The sequence below is a fragment of the Trichomonas vaginalis genome, chromosome IV (assembly GCF_026262505.1).
Source record: "Trichomonas vaginalis G3 chromosome IV, whole genome shotgun sequence".
NCBI classification, from domain to species: domain Eukaryota; phylum Parabasalia; order Trichomonadida; family Trichomonadidae; genus Trichomonas; species Trichomonas vaginalis.
Window position 1 is genome coordinate 28,231,695 of NC_067206.1, and position 26,842 is coordinate 28,258,536.

General features: G+C 30.2%; 11 protein-coding genes and 1 pseudogene across 12 annotated transcripts, besides 4 other annotated features; 6 read left to right on the forward strand and 6 right to left on the reverse strand.

The window, feature by feature from the left end:
- Nucleotides 1-151: 151 nt before the first annotated feature.
- Nucleotides 152-17,103: a mobile genetic element.
- On the forward strand, nucleotides 892-1,484 carry TVAGG3_0183340 (uncharacterized protein; the record flags this gene model as incomplete). The annotated part of the gene is made up of 1 exon (XM_051225697.1): nucleotides 892-1,484. A coding segment is annotated over one exon (593 nt), but the record flags the coding sequence as incomplete, so codon positions are not given.
- On the forward strand, nucleotides 1,876-2,452 carry TVAGG3_0183350 (uncharacterized protein; the record flags this gene model as incomplete). The annotated part of the gene is made up of 1 exon (XM_001299568.2): nucleotides 1,876-2,452. A coding segment is annotated over one exon (577 nt), but the record flags the coding sequence as incomplete, so codon positions are not given.
- Nucleotides 3,805-4,855, forward strand: TVAGG3_0183360 (uncharacterized protein; the record flags this gene model as incomplete). The annotated part of the gene is made up of 1 exon (XM_051225698.1): nucleotides 3,805-4,855. A coding segment is annotated over one exon (1,051 nt), but the record flags the coding sequence as incomplete, so codon positions are not given.
- TVAGG3_0183370 (phage tail repeat-like family) lies at nucleotides 5,128-5,520 on the forward strand (the record flags this gene model as incomplete). Its single annotated transcript, XM_051225699.1, has 1 exon — nucleotides 5,128-5,520. The coding sequence occupies one exon, from the start codon at nucleotides 5,128-5,130 to the stop codon at nucleotides 5,518-5,520; it is 393 nt and encodes a 130-aa protein (XP_051110685.1).
- TVAGG3_0183380 lies at nucleotides 6,453-7,172 on the reverse strand (annotated as a pseudogene). Its single transcript has one exon. A coding segment is annotated over exon 1 (720 nt).
- Nucleotides 7,732-8,327, reverse strand: TVAGG3_0183390 (Prim-pol domain family; the record flags this gene model as incomplete). Its single annotated transcript, XM_051225700.1, has 1 exon — nucleotides 7,732-8,327. A coding segment is annotated over one exon (596 nt), but the record flags the coding sequence as incomplete, so codon positions are not given.
- Nucleotides 8,734-9,185, reverse strand: TVAGG3_0183400 (KilA, N-terminal/APSES-type HTH, DNA-binding family; the record flags this gene model as incomplete). The annotated part of the gene is made up of 1 exon (XM_051225701.1): nucleotides 8,734-9,185. A coding segment is annotated over one exon (452 nt), but the record flags the coding sequence as incomplete, so codon positions are not given.
- On the reverse strand, nucleotides 10,145-10,576 carry TVAGG3_0183410 (uncharacterized protein; the record flags this gene model as incomplete). The annotated part of the gene is made up of 1 exon (XM_051225702.1): nucleotides 10,145-10,576. The coding sequence occupies one exon, from the start codon at nucleotides 10,574-10,576 to the stop codon at nucleotides 10,145-10,147; it is 432 nt and encodes a 143-aa protein (XP_051110688.1).
- Nucleotides 11,835-12,407, reverse strand: TVAGG3_0183420 (DNA/RNA polymerase superfamily; the record flags this gene model as incomplete). Its single annotated transcript, XM_051225703.1, has 1 exon — nucleotides 11,835-12,407. One exon carries the CDS (start codon nucleotides 12,405-12,407, stop codon nucleotides 11,835-11,837), a length of 573 nt encoding a protein of 190 aa, XP_051110689.1.
- TVAGG3_0183430 (uncharacterized protein) lies at nucleotides 15,379-16,512 on the reverse strand (the record flags this gene model as incomplete). The annotated part of the gene is made up of 1 exon (XM_051225704.1): nucleotides 15,379-16,512. One exon carries the CDS (start codon nucleotides 16,510-16,512, stop codon nucleotides 15,379-15,381), a length of 1,134 nt encoding a protein of 377 aa, XP_051110690.1.
- A 344-nt stretch (nucleotides 17,104-17,447) lies between the features above and the next one.
- Nucleotides 17,448-22,263, forward strand: TVAGG3_0183440 (aggrephagy protein; the record flags this gene model as incomplete). Its single annotated transcript, XM_001317069.1, has 1 exon — nucleotides 17,532-22,214. One exon carries the CDS (start codon nucleotides 17,532-17,534, stop codon nucleotides 22,212-22,214), a length of 4,683 nt encoding a protein of 1,560 aa, XP_001317104.1.
- Nucleotides 22,264-22,662: 399 nt separating this feature from the next.
- Nucleotides 22,663-24,103, forward strand: TVAGG3_0183450 (uncharacterized protein; the record flags this gene model as incomplete). Its single annotated transcript, XM_001317068.1, has 1 exon — nucleotides 22,775-23,962. One exon carries the CDS (start codon nucleotides 22,775-22,777, stop codon nucleotides 23,960-23,962), a length of 1,188 nt encoding a protein of 395 aa, XP_001317103.1.
- Nucleotides 24,104-24,419: 316 nt separating this feature from the next.
- Nucleotides 24,420-24,441: a mobile genetic element.
- Nucleotides 24,420-24,441: a terminal%2Cinverted (terminal inverted repeat of Kolobok-1_TV transposon ID:TVAGG3_0013400).
- Nucleotides 24,442-26,224: 1,783 nt separating this feature from the next.
- Nucleotides 26,225-26,842: part of a mobile genetic element that runs on past the window's edge.

Genomic DNA, 26,842 nt, shown 5'->3' on the forward strand with positions numbered 1-26,842 from the left:
AAAATTATAAATTTATTTTTGATTAAATGGATTTAAATTCATCCACCCCTTATGAAGAATTAGCAGGAGTATATAATACATACGTAGATGATATGATTAATGAAGCATTGAGTGATAATAGAAATGCTCTATCTAAGGAAAATTAATGAAAATTCCATATTCTGAATGTTATTTAAATTCAATCACTGCAGCAATTGGTAAACAAAATAAAGGTAAAACATTAACGATATTAAAACAAATTATCATTATTGCTAACACTTCCCCCTATTCACATGTGTTAATTTATATCAACCGTTCAGGTTCACCTTCAGATGATACATTTGAATCTTTAAAGCATTTAATCAAAATTCCAATTATTTATTTATCACAAGAAGAAGCAGAAGATTATTTAAAAAACTTTTTAATGTATAAAGAATTATATAATACAATCAAGAAGCAAGGATTAGAGGATAAAATTATTGATAAACAACGGGATGAATTATTTGAAACACTTTCTATTTCAAATTTTGATAAAGAATTTTTGCATTCACTCATTTTTCTAGATGATGCCGTGAAATCAAAACTAATAACTAATGAGAAATCATATTTTAATCAATTATTAACTCAATGTCGACATATTCAATGTTCATTCTTTATGGCTGTTCAATACTTTAAAGCATTAAGCACAAACATTAAATCAAACCTGTCCACCCTTTTCATTTTCAGTGGTTTTAGTCGTCAACAGTTGAACGTTATGCTTTATCAAGTGAATTTACCAATGAGCATTAATGAACTTTACACACAATATCAACAATTAGGAGAACATGGAAAAATAATAGTTGATTTAAATAAAGGTTCCATTAAATTGATAACTTTTTATAATTAATTTTTATTTTTTATTTATAATTAAACATGACAGAAATTGCAAATCTTCTACAGGTTCCATTAAAACAAGGGACAAACAAAAAGGGTGCATATAATAGAACTATGAAAGTTCCAGACGGAATGAAAGAATTAGTCCACATTGTTGCCGGTCTTCAAAAGGATGTTAAACAAATGAGAAACGTTTTAACATTACCAGAAGCTCAAGCATATGCCAAACGTCATGGACCAAATTGGGAAGCACATGAAGCAGACATTACAGGACCAAATGGAAAGCCTGATGGAATAAATGAAGTCTTTGTTACTGATGGTCAAGGAAATATTAAAGTCATAAATGGGTATAAATTAACAATGACGGATTATCCTAAACGTAAAGCATATAATGAACGTTATCCTATGCAATTTGATGAAAATGGAAAAGCTGTTAAACAACATATCGGAGACAGTAAAGATGGACCAATTCTTTCATACCGTCATAATCCATATTCTTATTTCAATGAAGAATTAAACGCTATTGAAGAAGGACCAAACGGATTACCTCAATATGTTAATCAGTTTGATGGTCAATATGCAAATTTGAGACCTGAAATTCCAGCTAAGAAATTCTTTAAAGTTGCTTTATTCGATCCAGTGTTCAATGAACAGAAAGAAGCAATGAAAGCAGAATTTAAACCAATTCAAGTGGCAAGAATTTCTTCATCTTCACTTTCAGAAGCGTTCAAGGAATTGATAAAGAAACCACTTTATTCTCAACAAGGTTATAACTTTGATTTAATTAAAGAAAGTGATAGACGTAAATTAGAAAAATCAGATGGTTTTAAGAATGCATGTAATGAAATGATTAAAGATATTGTAAATGATAAAATAAGACTGGAAGAAACTCAAATCATTATCAATAACATAATTGGTGCAGTTACAAAGAAAGTATAAGCAAACAAGGATGAACCTTGGGATATTACCGTAACAACTAAATAAAACTTTAAATATATTTTTCTTTTTTTTATTCAATTATAAATGAGAAGACGTTTCACAAGTCAAAAGAACACAAACGCAAAAGCAGAGATTACGGTTGGTTATAACGTAAATGATGATAAATCACGAATTATTCAAAATGTTAAAGTTAATGTTAGTCCTGAATTAACAAGGTCAGCAACACAGTCCAATTTATTAACTCGTGACTTACCAAAGAAAGAGGAGGAGCAAAATAAAGAAGATGAAGACCCAATCATTTTATCTGAACCCGGTAAAGAACCCGTTGAAATCCCCACATATCCAACATACCCCCCACCTCTTTCATCAAACATCGAGAACCCAGGAATCTACGATTCCAGTCGCAATGCGCCATATAAAGTAGACATTAATTCTGAATTAATGAAAATTTACCGTGATATAATAATTAATAATTATGATTCAATAATAAATTTAATTGACCAATCTGGTTTAATTATTTTACCTTATGAATCATTAATTCACATTATCGCCATTCTTTGTGATGTTCAAGATTCAGACGTTAAGATTCAATTTTTCATAGATGATGAGGTTTCATGCTGCGGAACAGTTGCAAAAATAAATCCTATAAAGGATATTAGCACAATTAAGATATCAAAGAACGGAGCAACAACTGAACTACATTTAACTTATAATAACATATACAATAAAATAGTTGATGAATATAAAATATCACTTGAAAAATTCTTTGTTAAGGCTATTTAATATTCAAGCATTAACATTATCGAATAATAATCCTTTGAATCATAATCAATAATAATTGACCTTTCACCAGTTTCTATCGTTTGTTTTATTTCTTTTTGTTCCCCACTATCTGGATCGGTCATTGTAATTGTTTTTGTTATAGTATCAGCTTTATCTTTAACTTCAATCTTTTTTCCATCGGGATATTTAAACCAAAATTCCAAAAATTCGATATTGTCAATCTGTTCATATTTTAATCTATCAATTACATTTTTAATACCATCTGAAAATCTTATGAAATGGTCATTATATGGGTTTGATTGAACTAAATTTGAATGAAGTGAAATATAACCTGTTGATGAATATGACATTGACTCATATTTTCTGAAAACACTAAAATTTATAACATGAATGAATTTCTTATTCGTTGAATTTATGAATTCTTGAGGTAATCTTATTCTAGTTTTATTTATCACTGGAAAATAACGCTTTACCATATTTTTAATCGTAATAAAAATGTCAATTATCAATATTATTTCGAATAATAACTGTGAATTAAATTTAACAGTTAGCGGAATTTATAATGTTACTCTCGTTTCTGTGAGTGGTAAATTTAATCCCATTCTTTTAGACCCTTCAGATTATATATCATTTATTAAAGATGACCTTGAAAAAACGTATGATATGTATATAAATAATGTGATAGCGAAATGGGATATTAACATGATTTTAAGTTATTTAAATGAATCATTTATCGTATGGTATGAAGAAAATTTTAAATCAAAACCCGATAAACTTTTTGAACTTGATGAAATAAATAACCTTATTAAATTTCCGCTGAAAATTAAATTTTGTACTCCTCATCTTCGTTCATTGTTGGGGATATTAAATTTTGAAAAAGATGTTGGGGATGTTTTGTATTCTGACACTGGTTCCAATTTCATTTTAATCAAATGTGATAAAGTTAATACCCCAATGAGATTTTCACATCAAACATTAGACCCTAACTCTTACCCATCAATACAAAACATTTTATCCATCAACTTAAACACATTTTCTTTATCATATCCGTTTCAATTATCCGGGAATTCATTTATTCTTCATTCAAAAGATTTATCAAATATTAAATTTAGAATAACTGACCTATTTGATTGTGATTTAGAATTTATGAATGAAATATTATGGCAATTTCAAATAGAGAAAATAGCTGATGAGATAACGGATTAAATATTTATTTTTAAATCATAATAAATGATTAAACAACAGCAACAACTTAAGGCGCAAAGCACCCAGGTCCTTCAGACCATTACATACGCCATATATGCATATAATTCAAAGACGGCAGAACAAACGCAAAGGTTGAAATATGGAGATTTGGAGATAGTATTGAAAAATGACCATTTCGAATTCGTTTGCAAGGGTGGTGCAGTGATATCAAATATAAAAGAAATTTTATTTATGAATTCAAAAATTAAAGGAATAACGGATGATATAACATCAATTCCACCAGAAGAACAGAGATATTACGCATTAAATGCATTTCCTAAAGTTTTGAAGATTGGAAGATTTAATTTAAATGAGGAATTCATAGAAGGTTTCCTAAACGACATAATGAAGAAGGCAGATAAGGAATATGTGGATGAAAAAGATAATGAAATATATGAAAAAATTAAAGAAAGGGTTGAATGGTATCATGAATGGACATTGAAGACTTTTAAATTTAAAGCTGATACAGGGTGGGTTTCAGGATGTTTAGATCTTAAAGCAGATAAAACTTATGTTGATAGTGAGTTAAATAAGAAGGCAGATAAAACTTATGTTAACGATGAGTTAAATAAGAAGGCAGATAAGGAATATGTTGATAGTGAGTTAAATAAGAAGGCAGATAAGGAATATGTTGATAGTGAGTTAAATAAGAAGGCAGATAAAACTTATGTGGATGAAATACACCAAAGTTTGATAGGAACAACAAAAAATATTGAAACTATTGTTGGGGATGTTTCTGTCTATGAAGAAAACAAATATTTTAGATGGGAGTTTGTACACTCCTTAAAAAATGGTATACGGTATAAACTCATTCCGAAAAATAACAATGAAATGTATGTAGGCTATATAAAGAATAATGGAACACAAGTTAAAGTTCCATTAGACAACAACCGCTACTTAAACTTATATGGAGACGAACAAAAGAAATATTTAAGAGTTTATGAAATGGCAGGTATGACGTTGGCTGACCCAGCTCCAGCACCATATTATTATGACTATGGAGATGACGACAGAACACCACGTGTAGATGAACAAAAACTAACATTATATTTAGATTATTATAGATATAAAAGATATAATGCAATAGAAAAAACGAGAATAGTATATTATTATACAGATGACAGAAATAAATATTATAGTCAAGATTTTACCTACCCTGAAAACATAAGATTATATTATAAAAAATATTCTGACACAAACCAGAAGAAACCTGAAATAGTTACACTATATCTTAAGTTCAAAAGAGACAATCCTATAATATCTCATATGTTTGATTTAATGAACCCAGTAGGTTCTATTTATACATCTATGGATGCAAGAGGTCCTCAAGTAATGTTTGGTGTTGGTGCATGGGAACAAATAGTTGGCAGGTTTTTGTATTGTGCAAACTCTTCAAAGGAAACAGGGGGAAGTAAAACGATTTCAGGTGAAAATTTACCTGCACACAGTCACTACATAGATTTAAGTACATCTCAAGCGGGTTGGCATAAGCATAGATATTGGGATTGGTCAGGAATGACAAAAGGTCGAGGATATGATGTTAAAGATGATGTTAAGTTTGCTATAAATTGTTACTGGGATGACACTCAGGGAGAAGGAAACCATACACATTTCGTTTCAGGATATACACAAACAACGGGACAAAGTAAAGAATACATGCCACCATTTATGACTGTATTCGCATGGTATAGAGTTCAATGAATGTGCTTGACCCAAAGGTCTGGGCTTACCGAATGAACTAAATATATTTTATGTCTGTAATTAATTAGGTAATGAAGTAATGGATGAACTGCAGAAATAAATGTTTACGTTAATGTTTACGTTAATGTTTTCAGGTTATTCAATAATGACTTATTTTTGAAGAACTGAAGGTGTCACCAGGTCACCATGTGTCACCAGGTCATTTAACTTCTCTGAAAAAATGTGACAACATGACATTTTGACAACAACACAGGAGGAAGGCAGTTATGACTTATTTTTGAAGAACTGAGGGTGTCACCAGGTCACCAGGTAATTTAACTCATGACATTTTGACAACAACACGGGTTATTCAATAATGACTTATTTTTGAAGAATTGAAGGTGTCACCAGGTCACCATGTGTCACCAGGTCATTTAACTTCTCTGAAAAAGTGTGACAACATGACATTTTGACAACAGGTACAAGAGAATGCAAAAATAAATTCCAATCATACTTTATACTGCCTCATTTACAGGTATTTCATCGTCAGTAAATGATTCCTCATTATCGTTTGGTTCAACCTGTTTATATAATCCTTTCATTTCTTCTTTCAAAACATAACACCATGTTTGTTTACCATCTATTCTTATCTGTTTCCTATCACATTTATCCTTAATACTCATTTGGAAATTCTTGTCTTTCATGTCTGATGGTTTGCAGAATAGAGCATTTTCACACGTCATACCTGCACACAATTCATCATAATGTGTATTTATCCATTCATCTAAAGGATTTGTTGATAATTCAATTAAATCTTGTTTGGCTTCAGTCATCGGAATGATTCGTACATTAAATGATGAAAGGTCATATTGCATAAAATACGTCAGTAAATTAATCATAAAATTCCTTTGTGCATGAATCCATTAAATTCTTGAAGTAATCAAATTGACCCTTGAATTTACCATTAACTTAAAACTACATATCTTCTGTCTCCAACTTCAAATTTTGACAGGGTAGACGTTATTAGTTACGAAAATGAAGTTTGCAACGTTCTGTGCTGTTCTTCTGGGTTGATTCTTTTCATTAATTCTAATCTCATTATCCGTAATAATTGATTTCAAAGCGTTGAAGTTTGCGAGTCTGTCTTCACCTACATTCTTGAGTTCATTAAGTACAAGAAACATTTTATTCTCAACTACTGAGTTGAAATTACCCGTTAGCTCACTTATTTCAGTAATGTTTTTACATGAATAACCAGCGAGGAGTTCAGAAATAATGTCTGTAAATCTGTTTTTACCTGTTCCCTGAAGTCCTTTCAAAATAATTGCTGTTTCATTCTTGATTCCAGGATGTTGAATCATTGATGCAATCCAGCTGAGAAGGTATTTATACACTTCATCGTTATTATCACAAATGGCTTCTTTAATGAAATCCATAAACATCTCAATTTTTGAGTAATCTGGTTTTTCGAGAATGTTGTATTTATAACCCTGAAACGTTGAGAAAACATCTGGAGAATCAGATTTAAAGCAAACACCCTTAACGGTTAATGAGGATAATTGATTTAGTAGTACGTCCCATGCTGTTATGGTTTTACCTTCTTCTTTAAATAATTTAATCATTTTGAGTGACTCTTTCATGTTTGATTGAAGAACGAATGATATTTGATTCATTTTGTCATGAATATTATAGTCCTTTTGAATGAAGTATTTGTTTCCACAATCATCAAAACGGATTACACGTGATAAATCCTCAATTACTTCAGAACTGTTTTTATACTGATGATTTTCAGCCTTGCGTCTAATATCTGTTATCAAAAACGAGTCATCAAGTTTTATATCAAATGTTATTTTTGGCTTACGTAATAAAGGTAAAACGTATTCATCATAATATTCCTTTTGATAAAGTTTTAGAATCTTCACTAAAACAAATGGAGAAGTCATTAAATGTGCATATCTACTACGTGCTTTTTCAAAATTACTTTTTGCATTTTCAGTTAAGCTGCAGAAGTTATAAACGTTATCGTATGCTTCATTAATTAAATGATCCGGTAATGAATTAATAGCTTGAAACAGTGTGAATAATGTAACTTCTTTTTCTAAATTCATGTTTCCACCGTCATTATGTACTTCAAAATCACAGATGCCATCAACTATGCTCTGGGCAAGTTTATCGTCAATGTTTACATCTTTGTTTTCATTCATAATAGTCTTTATTTCTTCGTTCTTCTGTTCAACTCTTACCTTAATATTCAAATCATTTAATATATCATTCACTGTTCTAGTTAATGTTGAATCATAACTTCCACGAATGAATGAGTATGTAATGATTGGTTCTGTTGCATTCTTGCGAACTCTTGATTCAGCCATAACCACTAATGAACGCTTTGAATCATCCATAGAAGTCATTATGTCAATATCATAATCATTGCAAGAATAACATTTAATCATTCTGTTCGAGGTTGAATAGAAGAAATTAGTGTTGCAATAAATGTGAAGACCTCCTGATGCGGTTTTAACGATAACATCTTTATCCGAAAGTTTTGATAAAATGTCTTTTCTAACTGTTTCTTTAAGTTCATCATTGTACGATTTATTGATATCAACATCTATAATCGTTAAATTTGAAATTTTATTTACTAATAAAGCCATACCAGTTTTCCTTCCTCTTCCTCCATCATATTTGAGGTAGTTATGTAAATCAATCCTGTTTTCACCAATTCTTTCGTTGAGGGTTTTAGTTTCTGCCACAACTAATTCCTCAGCTAATGAATCAATAACTTTTTCATCAGAAACGATATAGTTGCTGTTGTTGTTTGTTGCTGTCATTTATATAGGAATAAAAAAATAAAAATAATTTTAAAACTAACTTTATTTTTGGACTGCATCAAATTTTCGTAAATGTTGTCAAAATGTCATGTTGTCACATTTTTTCAGAGAAGTTAAATGACCTGGTGACACATGGTGACCTGGTGACACCTTCAATTCTTCAAAAATAAGTCATTATTGAATGACCTAAATCATTTACTCACAATATTTTTGTACAAAACGACCCCAGGCTTTTAACTTCTTTTCTGCAGCTTCTAATGCTATCTTAGCGAGTTCATATTCTCTAAATTCTCTCTTTAAATTTTCTTGTTCCCATTGGTCTAGTTCGTATGGAGAATCTCTATAACCATAACATATCTCACGTTCATGTTCTAATTGTTTTTCGCACATTTTTCTAACTTCTTCTTCAAACAAAGGTTTAGCATTCTCTACTGTATCTTCGAGTTCTTCTTCATCTAACTTCTCATGAACTTTCTTGTCTATGGAATCCATAATTTTTCCAACTGCTATGCAATATTTTGGAGAAGCCCACATTGCTATATAGTTTATAAGTCTTGGGTCTACATACGTTCCTCTAACCTGTTTGATTTCATCAGGAATTCCTGCATGAATTTTGTATAAAAAGCAACCGTCGGAATTCCGGCGGTTGTTATATTCTTCACAAAATGCCTTATAATACTCTTCCCAGGACTTATTTTCCAACAACTTTCTAAAGTCTTTCCTAAACTGCTGACACATCTTTGTTACATTAATGTAACCATCCTTGTCTCTACGTAAGACTTCAATACCATTATAAGTGCCTTTTGTGAATGTTTCACCATTAGATTTGTTAGTGAATGTTTTTGCTTCGACCGACATTACTGTTCTTACATACAAAATAAAAAGTTAGAAAAATAAAACTAACGTTATTTTTCTATCTTGAGAAAATACATGAAAATTCATAACTGCCTTCCTTCTGTGTTGTTGTCAAAATGTCATGTTGTCACACTTTTTCAGAGAAGTTAAATGACCTGGTGACACATGGTGACCTGGTGACACCTTCAATTCTTCAAAAATAAGTCATTATTGAATAACCCGTGTTGTTGTCAAAATGTCATGAGTTAAATTACCTGGTGACCTGGTGACACCCTCAGTTCTTCAAAAATAAGTCATAACTGCCTTCCTCCTGTGTTGTTGTCAAAATGTCATGTTGTCACATTTTTTCAGAGAAGTTAAATGACCTGGTGACACATGGTGACCTGGTGACACCTTCAGTTCTTCAAAAATAAGTCATTATTGAATAACCTGAAAACATTAACGTAAACATTTATTTTTGGTCGTTAATGACAAATTTTTATTTTTATCATAAATGGATACCCCACAAGCTCAAAATTTACCACGAATCATAACAAGGGAGGAAATGATAAAAATGATGCAAGAACATGTTAAAAATAACAAACCACTAAAACTGAGAAAATGCGGTTATGCAGTAATGATGGAAAGAGAGATGTTGTCGAAGAGGAATAAAAATTAAATTTGGATTGAGTTTAAAAATTCATCTTTATTAAATTCATCTCTTCCAATCAATTTATTTATTCTATTAAATTCTTTTATTTTTGCTTCACTCAGTTTAAGGATTGAACGGTAAGTTTCTAATTTTTCGATTATTTCTTTATCGTTTTCAGTTCCATTAGTTTTATTGTTTTCAACCCCACCACATTGCGGCTTCTTTTTGTAATAGCATATTTTTGATTTAATTCTGTTTAGTTTCTTTTTATATTCATCGTCTGGACTCTTGGCTGCTTCGTTGTCACTCATTTCTTACGAAATAAAAAAAATTAAATATTATTTAAATATAATGGAGTAATAAAATAAATTGGAATTTCTATTAATTTATTGTCAACTTCAACTAAAGCATTGCCGTTAATATATCTAACAAATTCAGCTATTGTGTCAAATCTTCGTCTTCTTTTTGTCATTGATTTATCAGTTTTTCCATAATCGAGATGAATCAAAACTTTATCCCCTTGTTTAAAATTCATGAGCCCCGAATTAATTTGTTCACGTTTAACATCATTCAACCTTTCCATTTGCTTTCTAATATATTCCCATTCTTTTGAAATATCATTTTTCATTTCCACTGGTTTCATGTTTATAGTTCTATGCCATGTATTATTGTAATAATATACTAACTGTTGTATGATGGAGTCATGATTTCCATCCCAGTATATCTGACCGTTAACCCCTAACGCATCTCTAAGAGTTCTCATTACCGCATCAACTATTTTATTATGAAACGTATATGGAGAGGATGAAAAGAAAAAATTAATTTGTGGGAAATAATGAGTCATAGTTGCCTGAAATCCTTTATCACCATCACCCCTTATATTATCTACTCTTTCATGATCTAGTAAGTATTGTATAGCTCTTCTTGTTTCCTGTTCTGTTTTCCCTTTCACTGGAATGCAATATAAATATCTAGTGTTAATGTTAATGGCAAATAAATAAGTAACGTTTCCTTTTGAATATTCTAAATGATCTATTTCGTATGAATATGGATATGGAGCAAATGAAGGGCGACTAAATTTTTCCTTTAACGGTTGAATTTTCGGGTCAATTGGTTTATTTAATATCTTGAAATCCTTTTTAAAATCTTTTTGCTTCTTTAATGTTTGAAATGGATATAATAAAGTGAATGATGAAGGATTAACTGAAGGAGGAGGCGGTACTGTCGTTGGAGGTTTTGGTGTTGTAAGTGGTTTAATTTTATCTGCTTTGATTTTGGATTTCATTCCCCCCTTCATTAATTCTGGATGTATTCTATTCATTTGTTTTAAATATGCTGTATATAAAGGTTTGATATACTTTCCCGCTTCGAGTTTATGTTGAAGGATGAATTCCAAAATTTGATCTTCATTTAAAAGTCGGGCTGAATATGGTTTAACTAATGAATCATAAATTAAAGCTTGTGCATCATTTATGGTCTGAAGGACCTGGGCGTTTTGCATCTTTTGTTTTTGCATCTTTTGTTTTTGTTCCTTTGGCTTTTGCGGCTCAGGATTATATAATTTATATAATTCATCAATATCTTCTTCTGTTAATACTTTATTTTTGAAATCTTTCAACTGTTTAAGTTGTGATTTAGTTTTTCCCTTTGAATATTCATTATTTTTAATTTTGTCTTTAATTTCAGAAATTATTTTATCATGATATTTCAAAATTTCATTTTTATAATATGGATAATAATATTCCATATCATCACCCGTTATATTGTTATCATATTTTTGGAGATATGCTTTTAAATCATAATAATCAAGAAAATTTTGATTAAGTACTAAATCATCAATTAAAATTTTTAAATCTACGTTATCCATTTATATAAAAATAAAATCAATGTTTTAAGGGTGCCCACCTCTTTGAATCATAGTATCAAAACCATCATTAACGGTTCCTTTTGTCTCTTCTGTGGCATTTCATTAAAAATAAAATTTTAAATTCATGACTCAACCCCTACGTTTTTAAATTGTATTAAATAAATGGCATACAACATCCATTTTCACAACATACAGCCTTAGTGTGTGCTCCTGTTAATGCAGTCTTACCAATTGTTAAGCGAGTCATTGACCCATTTTTAAGTTGTAAATTAATATTCTGACCATCAAATATCAATTTATCATTTATTATATCCAAATAATTTTTAGGTGTTAATTGTTTATTTTGTCGTAAACTAACACCTTTCATTTTTTGTGCAATCTTTTTAAAATCACTTCCATCAATTGAACCGTTGAATGATGTATAACACTTAGGACATAAAGCAACCATGTTATCACCTTGTTTCTCAATTGCTAAACCCAATAACTTCTTCTCATGTGCTTTTTCTTCAGCTTTATTCTTTAATTTAGGTTTAAATTTCTCATCAAAACAGAAGAAATCAAATGGTGCGAATTTGAAAATGTTTTTATCATAAAATTGTTTATCAGTAACAATTGCTTGAAATGCTTGAGTGTTAGGAAGATTTGGGTCGCCAGCGATTGCCCAATAAGATGAATCAGTATCACCTTCAATGAAATGAAAACGATTAAGATTCATGCATTTATACATAAAATCATAAATGAAAACCAAATACCAGTATTTAGCATTATCTAAAGTGAAGAATGCCTCTTGTAAACATGTATCACATCTATAAAATCTATCTTTAAGCATCAGTTGATATGTATCCTCACCTATTTCTCTTATGTTTTTAAACTTATTTGACATACATGCAACGCGTGCCTTCTGTGCATTCATTATTTTAGTCTTTGCGTAATTTTGTGTATTCATTGCATCGTAACCATATGATCCATTAAGCGAAATCTTGCAAAATAAACTTTTTCCTTTATTTCCTTCTAATTCAGCCTTTGTCTTTCGTTCATAAATTTTTCGCAAATTCATTAAAACAAGTGTTTTTAGTAAATGTTAAAATTGATTGAATGTCATCAATGATAAAATGAAATCTGTCTATTAGATACCATAGATAATAAGAAGAAAATGGTTGATATTGGTTGTGTGTTGATGCTAACTGAGTTAATTTCTCTGTTTCTGGTCAACTGTAGATTGTTTGATTTCATGTAATTATACATAAAAAACTGCCAATTGTTTTTTCATCTGTGATAATATCTAAGTTTCTTATTATCGGTAAAAAGTTTATGTAATCATTAATGTATTTTTCATCAATGTGACCCTTTACTTCAGCCACGAATAAAGTATTTTTCTTTCTAATAATTCCCAGTGCTTTTGCTTTCTTTGTTGCTGTATCACAAATGATAACACCATTCAATCTTCCCGGCATATACATTTTATGGTCAGTATATTGAATGAAATCATGAGGATTAGATGAAAATGATGAAGGATATAATGAATTAAAGTCAACTCCAACGAAATGAGTCATAATGTTGGTGTGTCCTCATTTAATACAGTTTTAGTTTCTGGATTATATGAAAGTTTATTAATGTGCGTGATTCCTTTAAGATTAACACGATGTTGAACATTTGATAGACCACCAGTAATTCCATTACGGAGAATGTGATAAGCTTCAACTGAATCTAAAGTCATTGGTAAATTATTTTTTAATGCATAATTTCTTAAATTGATTCTTAAACGTTGAACATCTTCATCTTTATTTGATTTTACGACATTGCAATAACAACACATTAACTGACAATTTTCTTTGGTATGTGGTTTTTCATTATCGATTCTATCCAATGTTGGTTTATTTGCATATGTAAACGCTTTACCACACATTTTGCATTTAGATGAAAGGATTAAATCGTGATAGTATTGATAGTCATCCATTGAAACATTGTTTTTGTATCTCTTTTCGCCTTTTCATCTTGTTTTCTTATATGAATCAATTTTATATTTCCAATACTTTTTTGTTAATTCAAAACTTGATTCCACATTTTCTTCTTCTGGATATGTTTCGTTAGGATTGAAGTTCTTATATGCTAACGCGTAACGAATCATTGATGCATTCGATGATAAGAAAGATTATGAAGCATGTCAATTTTATAAACAAATGTTTCTTCAATAATTTTATCAATTGGGTCAATCATAATTTCAACGTCTTTATTGCAATAATGAATAAAATATTCTAATCTATTCTCAAAATTTTTAGCATCATTGAGATATATTTGATAATCTGAATCGGATATTGTTTCTTGTGTTAATGCTGAATAAAATGAATCTTGAGTGAATGGTTCCTTTTTATATAATTCATCTTCGTAATTCTCCCATGTGATGAATTGATAAGGGAAAAAGGATTTAACACGTGATTTATTGTTTCCGAAATCTTGAGTGAATTGGTCTAATGTTCCACCCGCTATATAATTTCTGATGTCAATAAATCTTAATTCATATGGACAGTTTGTTTTCTTTACTATGACTTGCTTAAATTGAGAAGAAGAACCCAGCATTGATTTTATCTTCCATTTTGCAGTATTTAAATCACGAAGAATTAAATTTAAATCAAACTTTCCCGAATTAAAACCAATGATATTCACTTTATTAAATTCTTCATCTAAAAGCTCTTTCATTGCTTCCTTTTGTTTCTCATTTAATGTATTCATTAATTCTTCATATTGTTCAATATTTGATTTAGCAACTAATGAACAGGTTGAAAATAAAAATTCAATCCAATCAGAGATGAACGAATCACTTGATGTTAAGCAAAAATTCCTCGTAAATGTTTTATCACGGTCTACGACCTCGCCGCTTTGCGGCTTTATTTTGACAGTTGATGATACCATAAATGGTTTTAAGTAAGCGTTCAAAGTTGCACATTCAGAAAGTTGAAGTTCTTCTTTAGTCTCTAATGTTTCGAAGTCAAAAGTAATATAATATCTTGTTGGTTTATAATATTCCTGCAAATTATGTGCTAATAGCCATTGATATATCTTCTGTTTCGTGATATGTGGTGCATATGGTTGTTGTGTGTTTTGCAATTGAACGTCTTGAATTAATCTTCCATTATTTTCTTTACATTTCTCACAATGTTTTAAAAATCTTCTTTGGTTTTTCCTTTCTGGATCATCACGGATAGAATAACTTCTTCTTTGCAAAAGGGGCAAACTTTATATCCTGTGAGTGCTTCAACGTCTGTAATTCTGTCAGCGTGAAGTTTTCCACATGGACTCTGTGTTAATAAAATATTTACTGTTTCAAATTCTGGATCTATCATTATTGATTCCACTAATGGAAAGTCTACCTTGTTAATGTCTACGTCTTCTGGTTGAGGGTCACAATAATAAAAATCAATATTAACGTTTAACATTCTTGCTAACCTCTCACTTTCTGATGAAATGTCAAATCCTTCATATGCATCTATGGCTTCATTTAAATAACTTCTACGAGTTTTAGGATTAACACCATCAGGAATGTTATAGAAGCGTTTAAATAACCTTCTACCTTCGGCTCTTATTTGATTATCATTCATTTTAGCTGTTCCATTTTTGTTCATTTATGTAAGAATAAAAATTAAAAAATAAATAAAAATAAAGTTTATTTTTTTAAAGTCCGAGACTCAGAGAGTCCAGGGCTAAAGTCCATAAAATGAATTAAGAACACATAAATTTTTATCATCTGCGACGTGACGAATACATTTTAATTTACTCAAGAATGCGTACCCTGATACATTAAATCTAATTCCTGTCTTATTTAATTTCACAACTTTGAAAAGGAATGTATGAATAGCTATAAAATGATGAGATGTTTTATGGGTTGCTTCCATTTTTTCTGAAATAAATGAATAAATATAATGTTTATAAGTTTTCATATCTTTTATGTTCTTAATAACGAATGGTATAGACCTTTCAACTTCGTCTTCCTTCGGTGCTGTTCTTTCATATGAAACATTATTGGTATCTTCAATAATGAAACCACAATCGCATAAAATTTTATATGTACCAATTGTTTCTTTTGATATTTTATCTAACAAATCAAAAACTTTATCAACACCTGTACATTTATTTAAATAATAATTTGTGTAAATATCATGGTCTTCTTTCTTAATCGTATTTGTTGCATATGTTACATTTTTCAGTGCTTTTTTGAATTTTTCAGAATCAAGAGGAGGTGAAAGTAATATACATGGATAATCTCCATCGTCAATAAACTGAAGCTTATGTTTATGAATAAATTTTGTGCCTTCTTCTGAAAGTGTTTCGTCAATATCACCATCTAATAAATTTTTAGTAGATTCCAAAAAGTAATTTTTATATCTTTCCTCATGTGATTTTTGAACTTCTGATTCTGAAGCTGGGATATTCATTAAACCCTCTACTTCATTCTCAGCATTTCTCAATTCACTAATTTTTTCATCTATTTCATTTCTTAATTGTTCCAATTTCTCAATCTCATCGTTATAATATTCATCTTGTTTAATTTTTTCTTCAAAATATTCAGGAGGTGTTTCAAGGCTCTCTGAGCCCAGGTCCTCTGGACCATAAAGAGGAATATTCTCCTGTTTTTCAACTTTTTTGGGATATAAATATCTCATTATAGCCTTTTTAGTAATTGGTCCGTTATATTTAAATTCATTCAACAATCTGGAAAACTCTTTCACATTCTGCATATATGTTGGATAAGAACCGTCTCCAAAATTTTCTAAAATATTTTCTAATTCTGAATTAGTGAACTTTAAAGATTTCAATGAATTAGTTGTTATACTCATTTATTATAAAATAAAAAATAAAAAAAATAAATTTAACTTAGTTTTAATTTTACGTAAGAAGTCAATTTTTTATATACCGTCATTTGTAGGTATTATTTCTATCAGATAAAAATTATTTTTTTATTTAAAAAATATAATTTATTTTATTTTTTAAAATATCATCGGTGATATTTTGGAATCACATGTTCAGGCTTCAAATAATTTTCAATAAGAAATTTAACAAAATCTTTATATAAAGATAAAAAATATTTTTGATTAATAAGGAATTAATTTCATTTTATGTCTTATAATGTGCGCATATGTATTTAAAAGGCATTCATTGAATTGCTTTTCAATCTCTTTCTTTTTTTCATCTTCGAATATTATATCATTTTCATGTTCGAAGCTTGTAAGTTTGTTATCTTCAAATATTATATTAGTTTCATATATCAAATTATGATATCGGTCATATTCTTTTAAGTGATAAATAAATACAAAATTTACGGTTCCTTTAATTTTAAATTCAAAATTAATTTTACAACAGCTTTGTGGATCAATTAGTAAATCAATCAAATAATGTTCAAAATCAGATATTATTCTTTTTCCATACATTTTATATTAAATAAAAAAATCTAACTTTATTTTTTCGGAGTTTTGTGACGAAGTGCGAATCTTCACTTCGTCAAAAATATATTCTTTTTATTAATGGTAATATAGGAATTGTAGGAATAAAAACTTTTTATAAATTATTCATAAATTTTTAAAATCTGCTATTCGGAAGTATGTTCAAAAATCATTCAATTATGTGAGAATTCTTACGATTACAAAAAAAGTCACACAACCCGCATCATATACTACTAATCGAAATTGTTTACAATGAGAGTATTTTTCATTAATTCTCAGTGTTTCGGATTTTCTCGTTGCTATGAGGTCATATTCCAGAATTGTGAGAAAATCTTATTTCTAAATCTTGGCAAAATTGTCAAAGGATGAATATCAAAGTCTCAAAAGGGACTTCTGTTCATCCGTTAATAGAAATCATGCGATACTGGGCTGATAAATCTTGTATACCGCCCGTTCTCACACAAGATTTATTAAATGAGACAATTTTTTTCGATTTACCACTTCTTTCAAATAATTTAATAGAAATTCTCAATACATCAATTGAGAAAGGCAGTACATTCATCAAATCGCTGAGTCAAATCGGTTTTAATGCTATTATTCCTGACATTACTATTAATAAAATCACAGAAAGGTTTAATCAACCAGAAATAAGCGAATCATCAGTTGTGTGTTTGTTTTTCCTTGTTATTTGCATACTAACCATCTATTCAAATCAAGATTCTCTGAATAAATTAACGAAATTGTTCAATCTTCTTAACAAAATCACAAAAACTTCTTACCAAAATGCATTTGATGAACTACTGATTTCAATTTGCGAGTTAATTTCAAATGAAAACAATAATTATTTTAATACAGAGTTATTCACGTTAATTATTCAACAACTATACATAAATAAAACACTAGGCAAGAGAATAGCGCGTATTCTTATTCAACTTGGCCAAAAAATCCATTCTACAGATGATTCTGTTTCAATCAACAATTATCTATGTTTTTTAGACAGTACTTTGAAAGAAAACAAGAACAAATTTACATCTGAAGAGATGTCAGCCATTCTTACAATGTCAGAACCTTCATTTATCAATTTAAATCCAATTGCAATTTCGATCTTCGCGAATTCGTCTCAAATTGAGATGAATAAAGTCATTGTTCGAAACTTTACCATGATGGACCATTTTGTCATCCAAAAAATCCGAAAATCGAAGACAAAATTGACAAATGAAGATTTCATAACAATTCTTCCATTTGACAACTCCAGATTTGTCGAGCAACAAAAGAATGGTGATGGTTTCCCTATTCCACCTCAATCTTCCGTTGGAGCTGATAATCGAAACGTACATAACTCGTTTAGTTGGACATTCGAAGGTACAATCAACCAAATAAAGAACTCCATTGACAACGCGAGCATCGAAGTCCTCAATATCATATCACAAACGATGTTTGTTACTTGTCAACATTCAAAGTGTACGGAAATGTACCCTGATTTCATTGTATACATAATCTCAATGCTGACGATCATCTCAAAAAGGGTAAATGTCACTGAAAAATTTTTGAATATTATTTTTGATGATTTTATTTTCAATCATAACTGTACAATATTCCATGGTGAGCTAAGGGAATGCCAACAGTTCGTTAGGAACAACGCGATTCAAATAGCAGATAACGAAAAACTGCTACATTTAGTTATTCAAAATATATCTCACGATCCGTTGCTTCTTTCGGAGATTTTGACGAGAATATTGTATATATTGAACTCTAGCAGTGTTCAATTGCTCAAAAACAGCGGAATTGAGTCATTAATTGTTGGTGGATTATTAATGGATCCGAAAAACCTGCCAAGTTGCATCAGCTTGAACATAACAAGAGGTGTTCCATTGGAATTCCTTTTTGACATCTTAAATGATGACCAAGCCCTTCAAACTGTTTTTCATTCGAAAAAAATGCTCTCAGTTATACTTTCTTTAGCTTTTGAGGCTGATATTATCAACTCTATTGTGAGTATTATATCCAGAGCTATCCAGAATTCACAAGATCTCCCTGAATCCTTTCTAAATTTTGAAAGGTCTTTATTTTCATCGTATGTACTTGATAACATATACCAAAATGAATCAATTTTATTCCTCAATGCTACATTGAAGGCAATTCTTCAAAATGCCATCGTAGCAATTTATTTTGATCCATTAATCGACGAAGCGATACAAATTGCTATGAAACAGCCATCGGCAGAGCTTCTTAATATGATATTGTCGGTCTGTACCCTTATTTGCCAGTCAAAAAAGTTTAATATCGACGATCGTTTCGAACCTTTAGTCAAATTGTTCAAAATCGTGTATCAAGAGGACCCGCCTGAGTCAATGATCGGAAAGTTCTTATGCATGATGAACAAAAGTATTAATACAGCTCAATCTGACAATTTCAATATTTCAGAACCACAGTTCATATCACTTTTCTTTGTCACTTTTTGTAAGTCACCTTTTTTCAAAAAAGTTTTAGAAATTTTTTTAGGATTATGTCAGTATTCAGAGCACAACTGCTATGCATGTCATTTAAGTGAGATCGATGTATTGATTTCGAGGGGTTTAGTTGGTCCTTTCACGTTCAGAAACATTCAAATCGAAATCAAATTAAATGAAGAGGTAGAAGAGCTCTTGTATAAGATAATAACGTTGATCATGCAAGTAAAATCAGATCTAAAGTGCGCACAATCCATTATCAGCTGTATTTTGCCAGATGAAAACGGAAATTTCTCAGAAAGGTCGTTCAAGATGCTTTCAGTGGTCAACAACATATCCTCTAACTTCTCAGTTAACCCTAGTCCTCAGTATTCGTGCTCAACACCCAAGCCTTCGTTAAAATTAGAAACAAATAGTTCATTATTTAATAATGGCTATTGTTTTGCGTTTTGGTTGAAGGCCGATGTAAATTATATCCAGAACTCATCGAATAAGTATGCAATTTTCAAGGCTGTCGATCAAAATAAGAATAATATCCAATTATATCTTCACGGCCGCGATATTATCCTTAGATTTGAAAGTGATATGATCACATCCAGTATTATCACTAAAAAAGTGAAGCCTTCCATTTGGAATTTCTTTGTTGTTTGTGTTTCGACGAATTCTAAGGAAAATTACGAAGTTCTATGCTCTGTGGACCACAAAATGGAGATAGAAATATCTTTCAGAGCAATACAACTCGAAGGACTCGTAAATATCGATTTTGGTTTCTCTGAAGTTTCTGATAAAGAAAAAAGTGTCATTTTAGGACCATTTTCGTTTATTCAAGACAGTTCTTATGAGAATTTCGAATCAATAACAGCCAATGGTGTCGACAAGTGCATTTACAGTAACAAAAACTGTAAAATACACTCGGAAAGTTTAGAATCTGATAATTCCGTCATCGGATTCTTCGAAAAGATCGATCCGTTGTCGATAATAGACATATTTAAATACGCCAAGCAGGCTCCACCACACGTAATCGAGCTTGCTTTGCTTCTTGCAGGGAAAATGAATATTATTCCGATTAATATCGAACTCGAAACGATAGAAGATACCTGCAATGAAGTGAAGCAGACATTAGGTATAGAATTCGACGAAAAAGTCAAAAAAATCGAGATACAAAAAAGTTCTTTCCTTGCTTTCATTTATTTACTGTTTCAAGCCCAAATTCCACTCCCCAGCTCTTACTTCAATCCATTTATTACGGTCTACAACCGTTTGAAGTCGAAAGAATTTCAATATATCATATTCAACACATTTCTATGGGGAGATCGCAACGAAAGAGTGTTCAGACGAATCATTGACAACTGGCCGAGGATAGACTGTGAGAAACCTTTCACTTTAATACTTCCTCAGCTTTTATTGAACGAAAATTGCTCAAAACCTGTAATTTTCAGAGTTTTAGACATGATGATCAAATCGAATATATCCAGAGATGAGCGCGATGCCATTATTGGCTGTGCAATCGAAGATCCTAAGAACGCATCGATTTATTCTCATTTTATGAGGGTACAAAACGCCCAACCTTGTTCACAGATGAGCTACTGCGTTCAAGACGAAGAAAGCTTCGTAGAGCTCTACAAGTTGGTCGATGGAATCAATACCCCTGACGAAAGACTCATAAAATGTCATTTAGCCGTGTCACTTTTTTCGAAAATTTATTCTGAGATAAATTTCGAAGATTCGGACATTGTTTCGATCAGATCTATAGTCAGAGGTATTCCTTTACGGAACATTCCTGCTCCAGACACGAGTTCTGAAGGTTGGTTCATTCTTCCGCTATGTGCAGCAGTTGTAAGCGATAAAGCGAGTGATAATGCGATTATTGCTGAGTTTCTGTGCTGCGGGTTGAACAATTCGAAGAATTTGATGCAGGAATTTTCGAATATTTTATGTTTATTCGAAGCTTTGTCGATAATGGGCTTCGATACATGGGGAGTCAAATGCGCAACAATATCTAGATTGTTCTTCGCATTGATGTCCTCAGAAATACAGATTTCTTCCTCTCAATATTTCGAAATTGTAGAAATGTCATTGGTGTCACTTTTTTACAAATTATCGTCATCTTTGTTATCAAAGAATTTACAAATGATGGTGAACTTGGAAAAAAGTGACATCGTTGATTCATCATTCAAAATTTTTGAGACGAAGAAAGAGAATGAGACAGAGAGTATATACCAAAAGATGATCAGTTCTAGTATCCCTACAGATCTCTCATTCAAGTTTAGGATAGATGTTGATCCTGATGACTCAGATTTGTTATCTGCTCTAAACAACATTGCCGCGTACTATCACATGTTCGTGCCGCAAAAACCAAAGGACCTGTTGATCAAAGATTTCATTATGATGCAGAATCATCAACTTTCCATCACTCCGAACTTTAATTCTCTTTTTGACAGCGAATCTCCGGATAAATTACAAGTCCACATGAACATAGAATACATACAGTCCCAGATTATCCTGATAAAACTGATGCTGGACACAACTAAAGTGTCTTGCAACAGACAGATCGAAGCATTGACAAATGCAAAGGTGGAATTCCTTTCTACAATGACTACAATGCTTGAATGCGGAAAAACCTTTGTTAAGAGATATATTAGATTATAATTTTTTATATTTGTATTATTTTTGAATACATAAACTGCGTTGTTTGTTTGTTTTGTTATAATTATGCATATTTTTGACTCTATTTTTACTTAAATGCTAGAAATTGTTTAAATTGTCTAATTGTTTCCTCGAAAAAATAGTTTATGTTGTGTTTGGATACTTTAAAAAGGTTTATTTTGGTTAATATACTAAATAAATATCATTCATTAACTTGAATGTTGTGTTTTTAAATGAAATTCAATGCAAATTTTTATGAAAATTCAAAATTTATCACATTTGAAAGAAGTTTTGAACAAATAACTCATAATATTGTAGAATCAAAAGACCTGATTATTCCAAAAATATTTTGAAATTCTAATTTTGATGTTCAACTTTAAATTTTTTTCTTTGATTTTTTGAAAACTCTAAAAAATTTAGAATTAAAAATAAAGAATTATGAGATTTCAAATATATAGAACATTAACATTTTGTGTGTCGAAACATTTTATCTTACTTATTTTTTGAAATAATTGTTATATCAAGAGAAATCAAAGATTTTTCAATTTTGCGATCGTTTAAAAATGGAATATCTTCGTGCTAAGGAGCTTCTTGATGAGCATATTGGTCATTATGATCCAGATAGGTATTTCAATCCAGTAGTAAACAATGATGATATCATTGAGAAACCAATTCTTCAATTTTGGACAAAATTTATTCAAGATTGGGGAAACAGATACCATATAATTTCATTTAACATCCGTCAATTGGAAGAATCAATCGCAACAAACTACAGAAAACCAAAATTAGACAAACCTGTTCAACAATTAATCCGTTCAAAGATATTAGAGCCAGTAGTTGAATTTATGAAACCAAAAAGATCATTACTTGGTTCGTTAGTCACATCTATCCTATGTGGAGACTCCAGTTCTCCTCAAATCGGAATTGATTACGTTTTCAAGAACGTTCTACGCACAACAGGTGAAACAATATGCTTGGCCGCTCAATCAAAAGCTATTTCATCCGTTGATTTGATATTAAGTGATGAAGAAATTTTGAAAGATTATCATATCTCCTCAATTCCAATTTTAGCTAAGTATCTTACCGACAACAATCTTGCCCAGAGACTCCAGTTTGGAGGTTTCTACATTAAATCAACATCATTAAGTCCATTATCTTCAAATCAAGTAAATACAATTTTATCCATCAAGAAAGCCATTGCTCAAATGGAGAATTACGCCAATGACTTATCCGATATTGCCAATGAAAAAGAGAAAGAAAGGAAGGATATTTCTGCAATTACTCATCGCAGAGAAATTTGTTTGAGATTGACAGATACATCACTTCGCAAATTGGACAAATATAAATACAGTGATCTTAATGATTCAATTATTAGCGAATTAAGCTCTGAAGCCTTGACTCTTCAAGAATTCTTAAATAGAAGAAATGATTCAACAAAAGGTGATTACGTTGAGGTCAAATATGGTGGTAGCAGTGTAAATGACACACCAGTATCTAAATCTCCTCATACTACATCGAGTGTTCAGCATTCTAACCAAAATTCTATTTCATATCCTGATGTAGACGTTACTCCTGTTATGGAAACACCAAGAATGGCCGGAAGATTCGCCCAACAGCCTCCTCCAAGCCAACCAACAGGAAAAGCTGTTATGTCAAGCTTATTCTTAGGCGGAAATGATCAGCCAAAGCAAGAAGAGATCCACTCTAGTAATTTCTATGGTAAGATGCCAAAGAGATCAATTTTATTCTAAATTCAACTTTTATATTTTTTATTTTATAAATTATAATACTTTAAACAACATGAATTTTTAACTAGAAATGCATAAAAAGTGGATTGCCATCAATAAAAGCTCTAATATTAGCTCATCAAATAGAACGTAATGTAATTTTACAAATATTTTAACCCACAAAACAGATATAGAACTTCCACAAGCTATCTAACCTCTTAACTCAACTAAAACTACTTATCAACTATTGTGTTGTTTTTTTCCCAAAAAACAGACATAAATTAGAGAATGTAGAGTGATATTCTCTCTCTAACAAAATTCCTTTGATTGTGTAAGGAGCAAAATGCACTGTAATAGGTCTATACAATACACTCAAATTTTGAAAGAAAAACAGTTTGCATATTTTAAAATATTAATAAAAGTAGTAAAGGTATCGGATCCTACGAACTATTTTGAAAAACTAATTTTGTAATATACTTAAGGGTATAGTAAACTCAAAATTCTAGAGTTTTGAGAGTGCCAATAAACTCTATAGGCCTATATATATCTATATTTTAAAGGAGAGGTTACGCCATAATATTTGATATTATAAATTATTAATTCAAAATAAAAGTAGAAAATGAAACTAATTTTATTCTAACCTATATAAATATATCAATAATCTAAAATGATTATAGTCTGAACTATATTTTACCAGATTATCAAATATAAGAGAAATGAAATAAGGCATAAAAATATCATAGCATAATTATTGGATAAATGCATTAATAAATTATTTATATCATAATGAGAAAAAATCAAAATAAGAAAATGAGCATAATAATACCCAGATTTTCCTTACTTTTACCACTCCCCATGTAATTTCTGGGGAAAACGATAATTCATTTTTTTTATGGATGAATAGATCGTTTTCCTAGAAAGGACCTCATATCTCTGGCTAAAAAGAGTGTCAGATCCTAAATAGATTATTGATCTAGTGTACAAATCCAATAAAAAGTCTATTTTTTTGGCTTTTTTGGTGCTCATTTTTTCGAAGATCTACATGAATATGGGGAAACCATCGGATTTTTTTGGTTAACCCACATCTTCATGTAGTCTGGACTATCTTTCCTCGAAGGACCTCTTTACGGGTGTAAAAACTCATAAAGTTCTCAAAAGATTCATTCTCGATCTCCATGCTGAAAGAATTTACAATAAAAAAGAGAACTACGCATCAAACTACAGCCATAAATGAACTGAACCCCTAAAGCTCAGCTCTTAGTTTATCAAAAACGTCGAAATCCTTCTCATTGCAATCAAATTTTCTCAATAACTCATAAGAAAAATCGAATTTTGATTAAGCCGATGTTATAGGTATCACAAATACTACAAACTTGAGCAATATCGAAATTGCCAGCAAAAGTTTGAAATTGCATTGCTCATATTTGTTTTGTAAACTAAAAATCTGCTTATATTATTCATTAATTTTTATATATTATTCATATACTTTAATAAAAACAATACCATTTCACCTTAAAAATGAATTTCATAAGTCAATATTATTTTTTTGAAAATGTATCAATTTTCGATTAAAACAACATGAGAATAAAATTTACGCAAAATTATTTTAAAAAATGTTTTTAAAAATTTACAATTGATTAAGAATAAGATTGGAAGAAGTTTTGAAGTTTAATTTTAAGAAAAAAAATTCGGATATTATTCATGGATCTAAGTAATCTGATATTTGAGTATCGGCACTATGCATAAAACATATATTTATAGTTTTTTTGGAGTTTTATGATTTTAAATATATTCAAATTTGGCAATTCAATAGATTTTTAAAAAATAGGTAAATAAAAATAGATTACATATGCAGCAGATTTAGAACATGAAACAAATCTTATAGTGACCCAAAAAAAATTCATGATCCAAAAAAGAAAAAATTGGCTGAATGGGAATCAAACCTTGGCATAATGAATCATTATGTCGAATGTTTCCACTACACTACACCAGCAGTTCCAAAAATATCCTTGGTGGTTCTATTTAATAGCTACTCCAAACGATAGGCGGTGTCCCCAGCTTTAGAGAGGTGGTAAAAGTAAGGAAAATCTGGGTATATAAATTTTTAAATAATAACAATTGATGTATATATTCTTCTGCATCTTCATGACTACGATAAACAATCGGTACTTTAATTAATTTCTTTATTGATTCAAATGTTGAATCTGTTGGTTCTCCTGTTTTATTAATATAAATTAATAAATGGCAAAAAGGGTCATTTTGAGATATTTTAATAATTTCTTTTAAGGGTGCGCCCGGGAGGATCCTGTAAACTTCAGAATTTAGAACCTTAATTTTTAAGCAATAACTTGGTACCTAAATAGGTAGGAAAACTCTAAAAATATCAAAAAATACAACTTGGCTCCATAATAATCCTGTCATGGTGGCTGTTTGTATCCCCTAGTATTTTCCTCTTGAATCTCTTTTTCTGTCGAAATTAAATTCAAATCTCAGAAGTAGAAGTGAATAATCGACTTATTACTGCTATTATACGAATAAATAAATTCATTATATTATTTTTATTTACATAATATCTGTTTGAAGTCCATAATTCTATAAATTTTTCTTCAAAAACATTACAATCTTGATAGTTTTGATACTGTTTAATAGGTTTTTGGCACCTTATTTAGTATTTACTACGTATAGAGTCGATCTGAACTTAATTTTCGGAAATTTAAAATATTTATTATAAGTAAAATCTGATTTGAAATTTATGTTTAACTACTCATATCTTGCATTATCCTGAGTAGCTTTTGTAAAAATTCATCAAAAAAGATTTTAACGTGCTTTAATTTTTATTTTTTAAAATAATGCATATTATTATATAACTAGCATATTTACAAATTTTAGTGCTTTCAAAAATTT